This window comes from Salvia hispanica, chromosome 6, assembly GCF_029641045.1.
Source record: "Salvia hispanica isolate PSC_SH4W2 chromosome 6, Shi_PSC_v1, whole genome shotgun sequence".
NCBI classification, from domain to species: Eukaryota; Viridiplantae; Streptophyta; class Magnoliopsida; order Lamiales; family Lamiaceae; genus Salvia; species Salvia hispanica.
The window spans coordinates 18,789,928-18,806,494 of NC_142697.1; the positions used below are offsets into that span (position 1 = coordinate 18,789,928).

The 16,567-nt window shown below is 37.5% G+C and overlaps 3 protein-coding genes across 3 annotated transcripts; 2 read left to right on the forward strand and 1 right to left on the reverse strand.

The window, feature by feature from the left end:
- Positions 1–1,011, forward strand: LOC125206333 (uncharacterized). Its single transcript, XM_048105602.2, has 2 exons — positions 1–171; positions 613–1,011. The coding sequence occupies exons 1-2, from the start codon at positions 1–3 to the stop codon at positions 1,009–1,011; spliced, it is 570 nt and encodes a 189-aa protein (XP_047961559.2).
- A 3,356-nt stretch (positions 1,012–4,367) lies between these two features.
- Positions 4,368–7,460, forward strand: LOC125203248 (phospholipase A1 PLIP2, chloroplastic-like). The gene is made up of 5 exons (XM_048101558.2): positions 4,368–4,983; positions 5,277–5,798; positions 5,903–5,962; positions 6,138–6,554; positions 6,636–7,460. Exons 1-5 carry the CDS (start codon positions 4,471–4,473, stop codon positions 7,188–7,190), a joined length of 2,067 nt encoding a protein of 688 aa, XP_047957515.1. The 5' UTR covers positions 4,368–4,470; the 3' UTR covers positions 7,191–7,460.
- Positions 7,461–13,831: 6,371 nt separating this feature from the next.
- On the reverse strand, positions 13,832–16,286 carry LOC125207123 (uncharacterized). Its single transcript, XM_048106343.2, has 3 exons — positions 15,924–16,286; positions 15,453–15,856; positions 13,832–15,236 (listed from the first exon to the last, which is right to left on the reverse strand). Exons 1-3 carry the CDS (start codon positions 15,993–15,995, stop codon positions 14,114–14,116), a joined length of 1,599 nt encoding a protein of 532 aa, XP_047962300.1. The 5' UTR covers positions 15,996–16,286; the 3' UTR covers positions 13,832–14,113.
- Between the last annotated feature and the right edge of the window lie 281 nt (positions 16,287–16,567).

Genomic DNA, 16,567 nt, shown 5'->3' on the forward strand with positions numbered 1-16,567 from the left:
ATGGAGGCGAGCGACGGGTACTTCCAGCAGCGGCAAGATGCGGCCCACAAAATCGGTCTATCCTCGTTCACGAAGTGCCCGGTTGCGCTTCGTCAGTTGGCATACGGCACCACGGTGGACATGTTCGACGAGTATCTTCACGTCGGGGATACAACTGACCAGGAGTGTCTGGTAAAATTTTGTGAGGGCGTGATTGACACCTTCGGCTCCACATATTTGCGCAAGTCGAATGCCGAAGTTTGCTAGTTTCTGATGAGGATGCACGATAGTGTGCACGGATTTCCTGGAATGTTAGGGAACATTGATTGTATGCACTGGAAGTGGAAGAATTGTCCGGCAGCATGAAGAGGCCAATTCACCAGTGGGCATAAGAGTACCCACCCGACGATGATCCTTGAAGCCATCGTTGACCACCGTCTTTGGATTTGGCATGCTCACTTTGGCGTGGCGGGGTCAAACAATGACATCAGCGTGCTGAACACGTCGAGTCTCTTCACCGAGCAATGCAATGGCAACGGTCCGGTTATCCAGTTCACTGCCAACGGACAACAGCATCATATGGGGTACTGCTTAACCGATGGCATATACCCGAGATGGCCAGTTTTCTTGAAGACGATCTCCTGCCCAACGGATGCGAAGAGAGCCCTTTATGCACAGCGGCAAGAGTCTGCATGGAAGGACGTGGAACGAGGATTCGGTGTGCTTCAAGCACGTGGGCCAATAGTAAAAGCCTTGGCTCATTCCTGGTATAGACATCATATTGCCAATGTCATGTACGCGTGCATCATCTTGCACATCATGATTATTCACGATGAAGGTGCAAGAGTTGGCGATTGGACCAACGATGAAGCTGAATCGAGCGCAGGTCATGCAACCCCGCTGGTCATTCGAGGTTTACCCTATGGAGTCAGTGAGAGATTACAAGCTCAGGAGAACATGCGCAACCGACAAGCTCATCTTCAACTCATGAACGACATGGTTGAAGAAGTTTGGACACGCAGTGGTCGTTGAAATTGTACCTCTTTTTAAGTATTTTCGTTGATTTTTTTTTAAAATTAAGTAATGTATGTTTTTGCTAGTTCTTTAATTTAGAGTCTAATTTTGCTATTTATTATGTGTAAACATAAAAAAAGTAATATTAAAATTGAAATAAAAAATAGATAATTGATAGGGCACCCACTAGGGCCAAATCATTGAAAAAAAAGGGGTATGCTGATGTGGCATCCATTGGGGCGCCCACTAGGACATCAATTGTGGATGCTCTTATGGACGGTTGGAGTGCTATGGCTTGTGATAATAGTATAATGAGATACCATTAATACTAGACTTAGAGTTTCAAATTTCTGGTTTCCTAGTCAATATATAGTATGATGTCTATTTAAGATGTTACTACAAGAAAATGTATACAAATCTAGGTCGCAAAATCATTAGCTAGAGATGGCACGGGCTAATAATTTTCACATGACTATGCGTAGAAAAAGTGCGATTCTACCTCATAGCTACACTACTTACTTAGGCACTTAGCCTTGTAAAAATTACTATAAATTTCTAGTTTCAATTTTGAATTAAGACTATCTAATAAATTGATAAAATAAACCCCCAGCCCCTCCCCCTTAATTTCCAAATGCAGTTTTTTTAACTTTTCTGTGTCATATTAATAAATAAATCCACTTTGCTTTGAATTCAATTCTACTTTCTTCAGTGCACTTATATGTTTTCAGTGTTAAAATGTTAATGGTAAAGATAAAGAGCACGTAATCCTTCCTTTTTGAACTTTGCAAGCTTTTTTCAGAGATGAAACCAATAGATATGCAATTGTAGGATATTAATAGATAGGCAACTTGTAGGATATTAAGGAGTATTTGTTTATACATTTTCACAATCAATTACTCTCTCCGTCCACGAAAATTCGTCCCGATTTGACCGGACACGAGTTTTAAGAAATGTAATGGAAAGTGAGTTGAAAAAGTTGGTGGGATGTGGGTTCTACTTTTAGAGTATTAGTTTTATAATAAAATGTGAGTATGAATGAGTTTGTGGAATATGGAGTCCACTACCAAATATGGTAAAAGTAAAATGGGACAAATTTTGGGGGACGGACGAAAATAGAAAAATGGGACAAATTTTCGTGGACGGAGGGAGTATTTTATATTGTTAAATACATATAGAATACGAACGAAAAAGAAAGACTTTACCTACGCTACGACTATCTATTTGCAGCCGGGAGGGGTCCCTTCCCGTCCACAAAAACTGATTAATATCTTCTCACATGTATGCCAAAATTGACTTACATATTTAATATAACTTCTTTTTTGAATTACATAGTTAAATAATTCGATGTAAATAATTAATTAAGTAATCAAACTTCATCACATAAACTCGTAAATCGTGTGAGCTGAGCTGTTGTAGGATTAATTAGACAATGACTTAATTTGTTAAAATAGTAAATAATTAAAAAAGAAATAAAAATAATTAATATTAACAAATAATCTGAAATCCAACACCGAAATTATTTTATTTTTCTTTGATCGACACAATAATATTGACACTAATATATTAATGCCACATATGTTCGTGTAAAAAATTACTCCCTTCGGCATTCAATTAATTGTTCATTTTTACCATTTTTCTATTAATTGTCCGGTTATCATACATGGTAAGGAGATCATACATTCTATTATAACTTATTTCACTCTAATTTTATCTATAAAACTGATATATAAAAGTGCGATATATATTCCACTAACTTTTTCAATTCACTTTCCATTATATTTCTTAACACGTGTGCTAAAATTAAAGCTGACAATTATTAAGCAACGGAGGAAGTATCAAGTTTACTCTATTAGTCAATCGGCGGTTTTTAGTTGGAGTAATGAAATTTGACCATTATAAATAGAATCCTCTAGAAGGCATTCAATATTCACGAATGGTGAGCAAATTTTATAATATTTGTTTCATCTAATCTATTTTAATAGTAATTTTGATTTTAATGTTGATTATGTATCAATAATCAATATAAAATCAAAGAGTGATTCGTTATTTTTAAATGAAAAAGAAAAAAAATGCACCTTCGATAACAATTTACCTTCGAAAAAAAATGCACCTCATCCTTGAAGTTTTGTCACATTTTTTCATTTTTATTCATCCCATAAAATTTGTCACATTTCACTTTTCTTTTATCATTTTTAGCAGTGGATCTCACGTTTCACTAACTTATTTTCACTCATATTTTATTATAAAACTAGTACTTTAAATGTAGGACCCACATCCTATCAACTTTTTCAAGCCACTATCCATCATACTCCCTCTGTCCCATTAGAAATAAAACGTTTTTCTTTTTAGTTTGTCCCATTAAAAATGAAACATTTTTTAAAATGAAAACATCTCTATCTCTATTTTTTCATCTCTCTTACTTTACTCTCTCTTCATTAACTCATAAAACAATAATACATAAAAATCCGTATCGATTTCCAAATGTTGCATATTTAATAGGACAAAAAAAGTATTTCTTAAAACTCGTGCCCGGTCAAATTGTGACAATATTTATGAGGGGAGGAAGTATAATGTATTACTTCCTCCGTTTCATAGTAATGGAGACGTTTCTTTAAGGCACGGAGATTAAGAAAAATTATGTTAGGTGAGTTAAGTAAATGGAGAATAAAGTGGAAAATAAAAAATGTAGAGAGATGAAGAGAGAAAAAAGTAAGAGAGAGTAAAGTAAATATGAAAAAATGTGTTGACTTTTATTTAAAAGAGAAATGACTCTATTATTATGAAACGTATCAAAATAATAAAATGACTCTATTATTGTGAAACGGTGGGAGTAGAACTTAGAAGCAGAAAATATAGTAGTGGTAGAAGCTGTATTTAAAAAACAAAAATATCAAGTATTTTAATAAAAAATAATAAAAAAATATCCCACTTGTAGAATCGTAGTTCATCTGGAAAAAGATATGACGTGGCATTCATGCAATATCCACTCTGTACCAAGCGTTTTGGAAGTCCACCCGACAAAAACGAGTCACCCGCATTAGATATACAGCAAACATATCTTCACACATCTATTATCTCATTTTTCATTTTTGTTGTTTCGACCCAAATTCAATCACATTTAACGGCATTATATTTTGAACAAAATAAAGTATAATTTCAAGTTAGTAGGTGAACTACAAATTTGAACATCATTCTGCACGTATAAAAGCTGGGTGAAATTTAACAATAATTAATTATAACTGCAAATATCTCAAGAATGAGATCAAATATATTAATTTGATAAAAAATAGACGAAGAACTAAAAAAATCAGGAGAGTCATGGCCAATTAATAGATAGACTAGAGTACAAAATTTTAAAACATTTATTGAGATTTTAACAACGCCCTTCGTCTATACCTATATAAACATTGACACACTGAAAATTGAAAACATACATTTATATTTGTATATAATCATTAATCATATTCGGTTCTCGGCATGGATGCTTTCTGTTTGAAGGCAGGGATTCACGGAATCACGGCACCGCCGATTGAAGCTGCCGGGAATGCGGATTTCCGGCTGAGTGCGGCGGCGGATAGGCCGTATGTTTCGTCGAAGAATTTCCCTTGGGGATTCACTTTCCGGTTGCCGCCACTGAGATCGCTATGGTCGGGGACCAAAATCAGGTGGGAGCCGGCTATTGCAGTGGACGACGCGGTTTTGGCTGAAAAGGATGAGAATTGGGTTTCCAAGGTTTTGCATTTCTATTCGTTGAGAAAAGGGGCGGAAACGAGGGTGAAATTGGAAGAAAATAGGGGAAATTATGTTGAGGAGGAGATTTGCTGTGTTGAGAATGAAGAATGTGATGTGTGCGATGTTGACGATGACAAGATTGAATTCGACAGGGAATCGTTTTCGAAGCTGCTTCGAAAAGTTTCTCTGGCGGAATCCAGATTATATGCTCAGTTATCTTATTTGGGAAGCTTGGCTTATTGCATTCCTCAAATCAAGGTATGGTTTTCTTCAATTTTCAATTTGGTTCACTGCATTTAGGCATTTTTCAATTTGGCAATGTTGTTCGAATTTCTAGCTCATAGTATATTTGTGTGGATTTCATGAATTGCAATCGATCTTGAAACACACATTTTTTTGTTGGAAAATTGTTCGAGTAAAGACAATGAGATAGGAAGAAACAAACGAAAAGAACACTAATCGAACTGCATTCCTGGTAGATTTTAGATCATATTATGATGTTATATTTTTTTTATCTAATTGGCTAATTGCTATGTGAAATGATGCTACAGCCTGGGAATCTTCTGAGATACCATGGATTAAAGCTGGTGACTTCATCCATAGAGAAGAAAGAGTTGGCATTGAAGATTGAGAAAGAGAAGGAATCAGCTGAAAACCTACAAAAACCTGCAGCTCAAGCTGCAGATGCCGAGAGGGATGAAACCAGAGAAGCAGAAGGCGTTGAGGCGGAGGCTGAAAGAAATCGCGTTTCTTCTGCAGCTTATCAGATTGCTGCTTCGGCTGCTTCTTATTTCCATTCTCATACCAAGGTCGTTCTTAGCTTGAGATCCTCCAAATCGAAGCAGAGTGAGAATTGCGAGGTAGATACAAGTGGATGTGATGCAGGTGTCAATATGATGAATCATGATATGGCCTCATTTATGGCAACTACTGATTCCATGGCAGCAGTTGTTGCTGCGGAGGAGGAGGTAAAGCAGGCTGTGGCTGATGATCTAAAGTCGACCCTCACATGCCCCTGTGAGTGGTTCATTTGCGATGATGATCAAACTGCAACAAGATTCTTTGTTATACAGGTGGAACAATTATGCCTATAAGGATATGATCATATATGTTTTGCTCTCCTACATTTTCTTTGACAAATATTTAAGTTGCTAAAACATCAATAAATTTCTTTCAGGGATCTGAGTCACTGGCTTCATGGAAGGCCAATCTACTTTTCGAGCCGATGCAGTTTGAGGTAGTTATCTAGCCTGCTTTAAAGCTTGTAAAAAAAATCATATTTTGAAGTTAAATATTTATGTGGTAATAGTGTGTGATGCATTAGATGAATCATTTTTGCCAAATTTATATTTGTTGGTTGATGACTTGGTGTAGATTTTACAGTAATTTGATCTATCCCTCTTTCTGTTTAGGGATTCAACGTTCTTGTGCACAGAGGTATCTATGAGGCTGCAAAAGGGATCTACGAGCATATGTTGCCTGCAATTCATTCACACCTCGAGACTCATGGTGATCGTGCCAAACTCCGTTTCACGGGGCATTCTCTTGGTGGTAGTTTGTCAGTGCTTGTGAATCTCATGCTGCTGATCAGAGGTGGAGCGCCTCGTTCTTCATTGCTTCCAGTCATAACTTATGGAGCACCATCGATCATGTGTGGGGGGGATCGTCTACTTCACGACCTTGGGCTGCCACAGAATCATGTGAGGTCGATCACAATGCATCGAGACATTGTTCCTCGAGCATTCTCTTGCAATTACCCGAACCACGTTGCTGAATTTCTCAAGGCTGTAAATGGGAATTTCCGCAACCATCCCTGCCTTGATAAACAGGTAGCTAGTTAGTTAACCTACTATCTGAAATTTGCCACATTTCAACTGATAACATCACTCGCTTGTGCACTATGTAAACAGAAGCTTTTATACACTCCAATGGGCGAGCTTCTGATTCTCCAACCAGACGACAAATTCTCTCCCAACCACGACCTCCTTCCTCCGGGCAGCGGTCTGTATATCCTGACATGCTCAGCTTCAGACATGGCCGAGGCAGAGAAGCAGGTCCGCGCTGCACAAGTCGTGTTCCTGAACTCACCGCACCCTCTCGAGATACTGAGTGACCGGTCTTCATATGGGTCCGAAGGCAGCATTCAGAGAGACCACGACATGCTCTCGTATCTCAAGTCTGTGAGAAACGTGATTGGCCATGAACTCAACCGTGTGAGGAGAGCTAGGAGGGAAGAGCGTCGGAAAGTTTGGTGGCCGGCTGTGGCGCCAAGTGGTGGTGTGATTGTGAGGCGGCCGGTTATGCAAGGGCAATGGCAGGGGCAGTTCAATTTCTCGGGCATGGTCCGGACGGGACGGGTGTCACTGAAACGGTTCAGCACGTTGGTAGCGTCGCAGCATATGCATCTGTTTGTTGTGCTCATGTTCCCTGCTCTGGGAAATTGTGGGTCCATGAACATTAGTTAGAGAAGGAGAAGCAACAGTAACACGATTCTTTATGCTTATGCATATCAGAAACCAATAGTATATACTAGTAGTACTATAGTATTGGATGATCATGAATGAAATTCTTGGTTAATGGATATGACAAAAAACCATGTTGTCTGTATGATGAAGCTTTGTTTAGGCCGAGACGAGCTTAAGTTATGGGATAGAAAATGAGATACGAATGTGTGGCTTCATGTGTGTTTTTAATTAGTTCAGATTCTAGAATGAAATGTGGTCTAATTTGATGTAGCAATGTGGTCAATATGCTTTAAGCCAAAAAAATGTAAAGCTGAGCTATATTTGCAAGTTGCAAATTCGGCCCAAAATAAAACAACAATAGTGTATTGGTTATAGTTATCCATCCAACAAGGCAGGCAGACAACCTTTCCCTTCTACATGTGGGCTCAATAATTGTTGAATATTTTTATCTTATCTTAAGTTCTTAAGATCATTTTTTTTTTTTCTGTTTTAGCATCCAACAAAATTAATCTATATCCCATTTTTCAACTTTTTTTCCACAATAAGCAATTACTTATAATATGGGCCACATTACCGTCCCCGAAATCTCTATTTAGGGACTGAGAATAATTAAAATAAGATGTTAAAAGCGATATCTAGGTTTGTTGATAGTAGGCTAATGATTTCAATAATCTTTTTACAGTTGATAAGAAAGCCCTGAATTTAGGCAATCCTAAATTTCTAATGATAATGTATGAAGAATCACATTCTAGTCAAAATTCTCTCTCTTTTTCTAGTCAAAATTCACTGTCTTGCCTTAGGTGATAAAATAACAGTCGATTATTTAATTTGTCAAATAAATAACAATCAATCGAATATAAGGGCTATATACACAGTATCAATAAAATGTAATGTTAAGACAATTAAATGCGCAGGACAAATAAAGTACGCAGAAAATACAGAGTAATATCCCCAAGAATATATTCTCTTTGTTTCACAATAGGAGTCACATTTGGTTTGGTGTGTGAATTTTAAGAAAAAGTAAAGAATAGTAAGTTGAAAAAGTTGTGGAATATGATTTCACTTTTTTATACAACTTTTATAATAAAATGTGAGTGATGTGAGTTAATGAAACATGAGACTTCCTTACCATTTTGTAAAAGTGAAATGTGATTCTTATTCTGGGACGGATAGAAATGACAAAATATGATTCTTATTGTTGGATATAGGAAGTATGGACGTGTTCGCTTTGTCAGAAATGCCAAGAAATGACTCCAATTCTGTCCATTTACAGCGTTCGGTTTACAATATATAATTCATGCGAGCCCTTCAAATTAGATGACTTCTTCCTTGGGCGGCACGAGAATTTATGCAACTTTATTTTATGTGTGAAGTGAAAAGAGTAAAGTAAGATAGAGTGACTAAAGTAGAGAGAAATGTGTTTTATTTTTAGTAAGAGCATCTCCAATGGTCGGCTAGCGACCGGCTAGCCGATTCGTCGCGCTGGCCGATCGGCTAGCCGAACGATTGGAGTCGGCCAGCGCTAAATCGGCCAAAATATCGGCGTCCGCTGGCCGATCGACCGGCGCTAGCCGATGCGCTGGCCGCCATTGTGGCGTGCCGATCGGCCAGCAATAAACGCGATTTTCAATCTCTCTAAATTTCTGTGCAACAGCAACATCTAACGATGGACAGCAACAATTAGGCCCAATACAAAATTAAGAACTAAAACTATAACAAATTCAAGGACCCACAATTTATTCTTGCTAATTGAACACGGAGGATGCTTACTATAACAGATATGTTTGCTTATTCTTGCTAATTTATTCTTGCTAATTTATTCTTACTATAACAGATATCTGTACTATAGTATTGGACGATGCTTACTAGTAGCAAGGATATGTTCCGATGAAAATTTATTCTTGCTAATTGATATGTTTGCAAATATAAAAAATAAATATTGTAGTGTTTAAATATTCAAATAAAAAAAAATTACTTAGGGCAGAGCTTAGGGCGAGCTATAGTCCGCCCCATCGCAGGTGGAAGGGACGGAGGATAAAATGCTGATGTGGCAGCGCATAGGGTGGGGCTTAGGGCGTCGCATCCTCCGCCCCATTGTAGATGCCCTAAGAGACAGCACCTGCATCCCTTCATTTCTTAACCATCTCATCCCTTAACTATTCATTAAATTTTATTTTTTATTTTTATTTCCAACAAATTCAATTAATATTTCATTGAAATATTAAATTAATACTAATAATTCATTAAATCATTAAAAACCACGAAAATTACAACATGCGAAAATATGAAAAATACATAATTGAAATCCTATGGAGTATTTTTATTTTTTAATTTTTGATTTTTATTACAATATTGAAAAATACAAAAAAAAAACATTTTAAACGGATATAAACTACGCCCACTCACGGGCCAGCGAGTGGGAGTCACGCACGAACCATAGCACGCCACGTCGCCAAGGCGCGTGGCGAGCTGTCTCGCAAGACGCCTCTCCCGGAAGAGCCAAGGGACGAGATGGAGACGGGATGGGAGCTGCATCGCTATCTCGATGCGGTCTCATCTCTTAGAGACGAGATCGAGACTGCAGAGAGATGCGTTGTAGATGCCCTAAAGACTACAAATCTCAACCCAAAGATTGAAATATGTAATTAATTCTTAAAGAACATTACTTCTTATAAGTTAAGGGAAATAAATTATAGACCATTCTTAATTGATACTTCAATAAGGATGTGTTTTGTTACTCTAAGGTGTCAATCTGTTACCATGACTAATTATATTATGATAATCTATTTAGAATTGAATTGTGAGATTTTTTTTATGGGAGACAAAGGCTAAGACTAATTATCACATGATTATCCATTTAGAATTAAATATGAGATTCAATCTTATAAACCAAAAACAATATATATTTAATCTTGAGATATAATCTTGCAAACCAAATAATCTCTAAATATATTAAAAATAATATCAGAATTGCAAAATTATAGCTATATGAACACTTAAATAAATCTGAAAATATGCTAACTACTTCAAACTCCACACACCATGTGGAACGCGTGCAATGTTGCATTGAACCGCTTAGAATGTATCTTGACTTCGTTTCTCGCCTCTTACTTTACTCAGATTCTACTTTTACCTTAATTCTCGACCTACGAGTGAAATATAGTACCCTCATTCCATAATAATAGGGTCATTTCATTTTTTAGTAAAAAAGTAACACATTCCCATTCTTACTTTTTTCACCATATCCTATTTTATTCTCTCTACTTTTTCCTACTTTTATCCTTTTATTTAATACAAATTTATTTTAATCTTCGGGCCCCAAAAAATGCCTCAACTATTATGGAACGGAGAGAGGCAGTATATATTTATGAATCTAGAAACATGATGGAATATTTAATTCACCTCAAATTACGAAAAAACATTTTTTACCTAGGCAATATTAGTTAAGATCTCAAATCATTTATGTGCCAACTTGTTGCAAAAATTATGATTATAAATGGATTTTATACTACTTTAGAATGATTAGCACTCTGTTAATGAACCGTGTAAACTTCTTGGTTGTTGGATAAATCAACTAGGTTCTTAATTTTTAATTACTAGTATAAGAATTGTGCTCCTTTTCACCTTGATTTACGGTGCTTCCGATCCACACTCAAATATAATCATCAACCGAATAATAGTAAAATAAATCCAAAACCATGAGGCAGCTTACTTACCACACAAATTGTAGCTTTAACTAAATTAGATCTCTTATTCAATATCCACTTTTTATTACCCCATAAACTACTTGCTTTGCTTGTAGTTGGGACACTCGTTTACACTTTTTTAAATCAAATTAAGGTCGAATATTAACATTCAAGCTTATATTTAATAGCATATTTATATTTTGATAGTGTATATATTCGAATTTGGATAATGAGAGTCTCTAATTATAAAATTTTTATTAATTTTTTAGTGATCTTCTAGTGGATTCGAATAATATTATGTTCGTTGATGGCCCAAGTTTGAAGAAAAATAGCATATGATTGTCAGTATTGAATAAATTATGAAATGATGATGTAGTGTCAATTCTAATTATAGAACTCAAAGAATGATTACACTAATTCATTACTTGGTAAATAATAATCGACGAAGATATCTATATCTAAATAATGAAAAATCCACGAGCTCTCTAAAAGGGCAATGGCTTAATTTAAGCATATCTGTATATGTAAAACAAATGCAGTTATGATAATTTTGTTTCAATTGGTTCATGAACTTAGTTAGTGGCGATAACACTAAAAAAAAAAACTAATCTTTTAAGTACGTAAAAATAGATCAGACGCAACTAGTTGCATTAAATTCTTTTTTTTATAAAAATTATAACCGCAACTTAGGACGTAAAATAAAGTGTTTTTAAATTGATGACAAATTATCTTAAGCTTTTGTTTGGCTAAGATGCTTTCATTTATGTTCCCTAATTTTAGTTGAGATACTTAGAATTAATGGTTTTTGAATAGTTGGTAATATACTTAGAGCATAAATTAACGTCTTTATTTGCAACTAAGAAAAAGTCCTTATTAACCTTTTTTTAGCGTAAGAATCTAGCTACATTGGTGGTTCAAATTTAATTAATGCAGGTTTCCCACTTCAACATGTACTGTCATTACGCATTTAATTCTTCTTTCAAATTTCAATAGGAAAACCAAAATCACTCCATTTATGAAGGTCTCAAGATTATTGAGATTTCACATTCTCGTTTTTTAAATCGAGCTATCTACTTCAATTACTATCTAATTAATGATTGTGAGCAGATAAAAAGACAAGATTAAAATGTTACAAACAGAAAAGACAAGATTAAAAAAGGAGTTAACTTTATAAAAGTAATTGGCCATTTTTTGGTATGGGAAATGATTAAATGCTATACAAATAATTACAGAGTTGCTTACCCTTAAATACAAATAACAAGCTTGTAAACCCTAAGAACCTGTTTGATAAATTGGTACTCCAAATATTTGGTATATAGTTAACCTATAATGTAAGCTTATGTTATCCTTTATGGCTCATCCAAACCCATAGTTTTTTTCTCAAAATACAAGGATATCTCACAAATTTTGTCGGATAGCATTTCTACCCCATTTCTTGTTTACTAAATCCTCATCTGAACTTATCTTGACACGATGCCCGCATTTCTTATCTTACTTTGCAAATCTTCTTATATCCTATATTTCTTATCAAACGAGCCCTAAATTTATTGAGATAGGAGTCTTTCAACTGTTTATATTTGTTGGGTTCATGAATCTTAGTCTTACACATTAATAGATGGGTAAATTGCCTAAAAAGTCACAGACTTCGGATAAGTTTGGTTTTCCTACAAACTATAAAAGTTGCGCCTAAAGCCACGAACTTTACCGGATCGTGCAAATTTCTCAAACTATCCGACCTGACGACATATTTCCATTAAAAACTTATCCCTCGTGGCATGTCGGAGGCGTGACTTGGCAAAATTTATGAACTCAGGTAATAAAACCTCTTTTTGGCTGATTTCGAAAGCGCAACCCCGGTTCAATCGACGGAAAACGTAATCGACAAAAGTGAAATCGTTGACAAACGGTTTAGGGGTGAAATCGGCGACGTGTAAAGAAGATTCAATAAAAAAAAGCATAAAACGACGTCGTTTTGTGCTCAGTCAGAAATTTTGGCAAATCATGCCTCCGGCATGCCACGTGGAATAAGTTTTTAACGAAAATATGTCGTCTGATCGGGTAGTTTGAGAAATTTGCACGATCCAATAAAGTTCGTGACTTTAGGCGCAACTTTAATAGCTTGTGGAAAAAGCTAAACTTTTCCCAAAGTTTATGACTTTTTAGGCGATTCACCCTTAATAGTTTTGTGATCAAATAATGATGAAATATATTACTAGAAGACTAGAAGATGTTGCGGAAAAATGTGTAATTAATGACCAAATGGTGACTTGCTTTGCTGAAAACATACCTAACAATAACATTGGCTTTTCTAACGATCTAGTGGACAACCAAAAACTAAGAAATGGTTATATACTTATAATAATAAAATTCCAGAGAAAAATCTAGTTGCAATTTAATTTGTACACATGCATACTTATTAGTTTGACTTTGGTTATAGAGATTTTTACTAGTTCACTTTAAAAAAGCGAAAAGCATTTTTATGAAGGTGGTTGCCTAGCTTGAATATGGACAATATAATTAGCTTGTCACAACAAGAAAGTCCAAAAAATAATTTTGTGTAATTATCGAGCAGTTTTCCGTAATTTTAACTCTGATTTTAGAACTAAGTAAGCAAATTAGATTTCATATGAATATATGATTGAAGTACTTAGTAATTTATGTTACACTAACACTAAAATCATTATTGGGAAACATTTGAGACACCAAAATTTGAAGCATTTGGCAATTTGTTGATGAAATTTTATTTGAGGAGATATTGTTAGTAATAAATAAAAGCTGTGATGCAAAACCAGTGATGATTGTGTAGTCTGGCATTTGGCAACAGTAATAATGACTCACCCATCCCCTACTCCTTTCATTAATTCCCCACCTCCCATTTTTTGAGGTTTATAAAATTGCGTGTCATATTCAGTGACAACGACACGCAACTAATTTGAGACCTAAACAACATATTCATCTCATCTCACCTTACCTCTATCATCATTCACATAATAACATCTGTACATACACCAAAACATATTGTTACGCAAACACAAAATGTAATAAATAAATGATCTAACCACATAGTACAAGCTAGTAGCAAAACTTCCCCCCTGAATGAGATCACCTAGCATAGTCTGTTGAGATCACCTAGCATAGCATACTCATTTGCTTCCGAATAAAAATCCAGTGGTCCGAACACATTGGCACGTAGTTTCTGTTTTGGCTGTGCTCACTTCATTCATCAATGCACGTTAATTAACAACTGAGTGCCTCGTATTTGACCGGGATACAATTACTGAACCCGGTTTGCGAAAGTAGATTCCCAACTGTCGCCAAATCCCGGCAAAACACACCTTGAAACGCTGTCGTCGCTACCATATTATTCCCGCCACAAACTTCCCCCCCTATAGCTGGTTCCGCTGCCTTCTTCCGTTGCGCCTCGTCCTCCAAAATCGTAGCCACTACACTAGTATAACCCCTCTGAATCATTCTGTATAGCAGCAATCCCGACATTTTCGCCCCATCTCTCACGGAATCCACATCTTTGTCATCTGCGAATTCGCATTTCTCCATGAAATTACATGATTTCTCCGGCTTGTGTCTCAGCATCAGCAGCAAATGAGCTCTTTCCAATTCCGATCTCGAGCAACCTCTCCTCAATCCCATCAACGCGTAATAATCCACGTTTCCGCTCTCTCCTCCGGCTAGCCTCTGCTTCAGCTGCTGGATTTTAGCAGCCAACGAGCACAATCGCCCCGGAATTTCTCTGTACTGAACCTTCTGCCGCTTCCAAGCCGGCCCTGGCAATTTCCGGTCACGCAAAATCGAATTGTACAATAATTTCAAATGCTCCAGATCGTGGAGGCTATCCGGCAAGCACCTTATCGATTCGAACAATGCTGCTCTAATCGCCAGCGCCTCGATGCAAGACGTGTCCAGCGCTAGGGCTCTGTTGCAATCGGCGATGGCCTCTGCGATTCGTCCGGCCGATCGGAAGGCCGAGGCGCGGTGGACGTAGCACTCCGACAGAAACCCCTGCGGCGCGCCTCGGCGGCCGTCGAGGATTTTCGTGAAGTGCCTAACGGCTTCGGAGTAGAGTCCTGCGTCGAGGGCGGCGATCGCGGCCGTCTTGCGGCGGATGAGGAGCTTGATGTGGCAGAGGAGGTGCGAGATGCTCTCGAATTCGGTCTTCGGAGGCCTTTCCGGCTGGTGATTCTCGCCGGAGAGGGGGTGTTTGATGGAGGAGAAGATGTCGTCGGAAAGAGAAATGCTCTCGCGGCGGAACGCGGCGGTGGCGAGGCGTTTTCCGGTTTGGAGGAGCACCAATGCGTCCTCCATTAAACCTAGGTGGCAGCATGCCTGGCCTAACACCGAGTACCTGTTCGATGAAATGCATCAAAAATTGAGTCAAGCTGTAACTCGTTTTTGATTAATGCATCTGATCACTGTGATTTGGTGAGATTTCATTAATGGTGGCCAGTGGTTTCGCGTGATCTGGAAGCTAGTATTACTGTATCAACCTTTGATAACAGAGTAGTATTATTTTATATTATCGATTCATAAAAAAATAGAAAATGCAGTTATGAATTGATACCTCCATTGGCCAGCTTCCTCCACGTTCTTAAACAAACCGGAAATAACTTTCTTCTTCAAATCGGAGACGGAGAAGCACGTACACGCCGGCTCGGAGGCGCCGCCGGAGGAAAGGAGCGTGACTCGTTCCCTCGACAGCTGAGTCGACGAGTTATCGGACGAACCGGTGGTGGATGCGTCTTCGGAGATGACCATTTTGAGGCTAGGAATGTAGTCCTGGAGCATGTCCGCCACCTCCTTAAAGCGGCGGAGGCAGAGCAGGCTCCGCGCCTTGAGCTCGAGCGCAACCTCCATGCGCGGCGCCACCGCAAGCGCCGCATCGAGGAGGCGGAGCGCCGCCGCGATCTCGCTCTGCTCCTGCGTGGCGATCAGCATCCTTGCCTCCCTCACGTATCTCTCCACCATCTGCATTAGTATTTCCAAAATCAAATCAATGTAACCGAGGAGAAATTGATTGATGTAATGTGTATACCTTTCGATTGGTGAGCCACCAGTGCTTCTTCTCGGCAGCGGCGGTGGCGGGAGATGGAGATGCAACAGCCATTTGTGAATTAACTTGGGTGTGAGTGTGGGTGGGTTATTCTTATATATGGGTGAAAAAGTAGTCGCATTTTAATGAGGATTTACCCTCATATGGAGAGGGAGGAAGTTGAGGAAATGCAAATCTGAGAGAAGAGAAATGAGATGAAATGAAGAAGAGAGAGAAGAGGAGGATAGGAGCTTTAAACAACAAATGTCAGCTACACAGAAACCTTTCATCCTTCTACTTCATCGCTGGCATCAGATTCTCTCTCTCTCTCTTTTAAATAAATTGGAGAGAGAGAGAGAAAGAAAGTAATTACTAATTAGCTACTCTACGGCCTACGAATAATATTAATAACCACTGAAAATTCCTAACCTATATAAAATCGATTTGTATATTTAATTATTCGTATTTAGTTCTATGTTTGGAAATTATAGAATGAGAATATACATCTAGTAGTATTAATTTGAAGTTAGGCCACTGTGTATGATTTTGACTCAACAATGTTAATCTGTTTCGGAAATCACATGGAATGGTGGAATTGTAGATTTATTAAATTTCATCACCATGCAGTGTTGTTAATTTTCATAAAA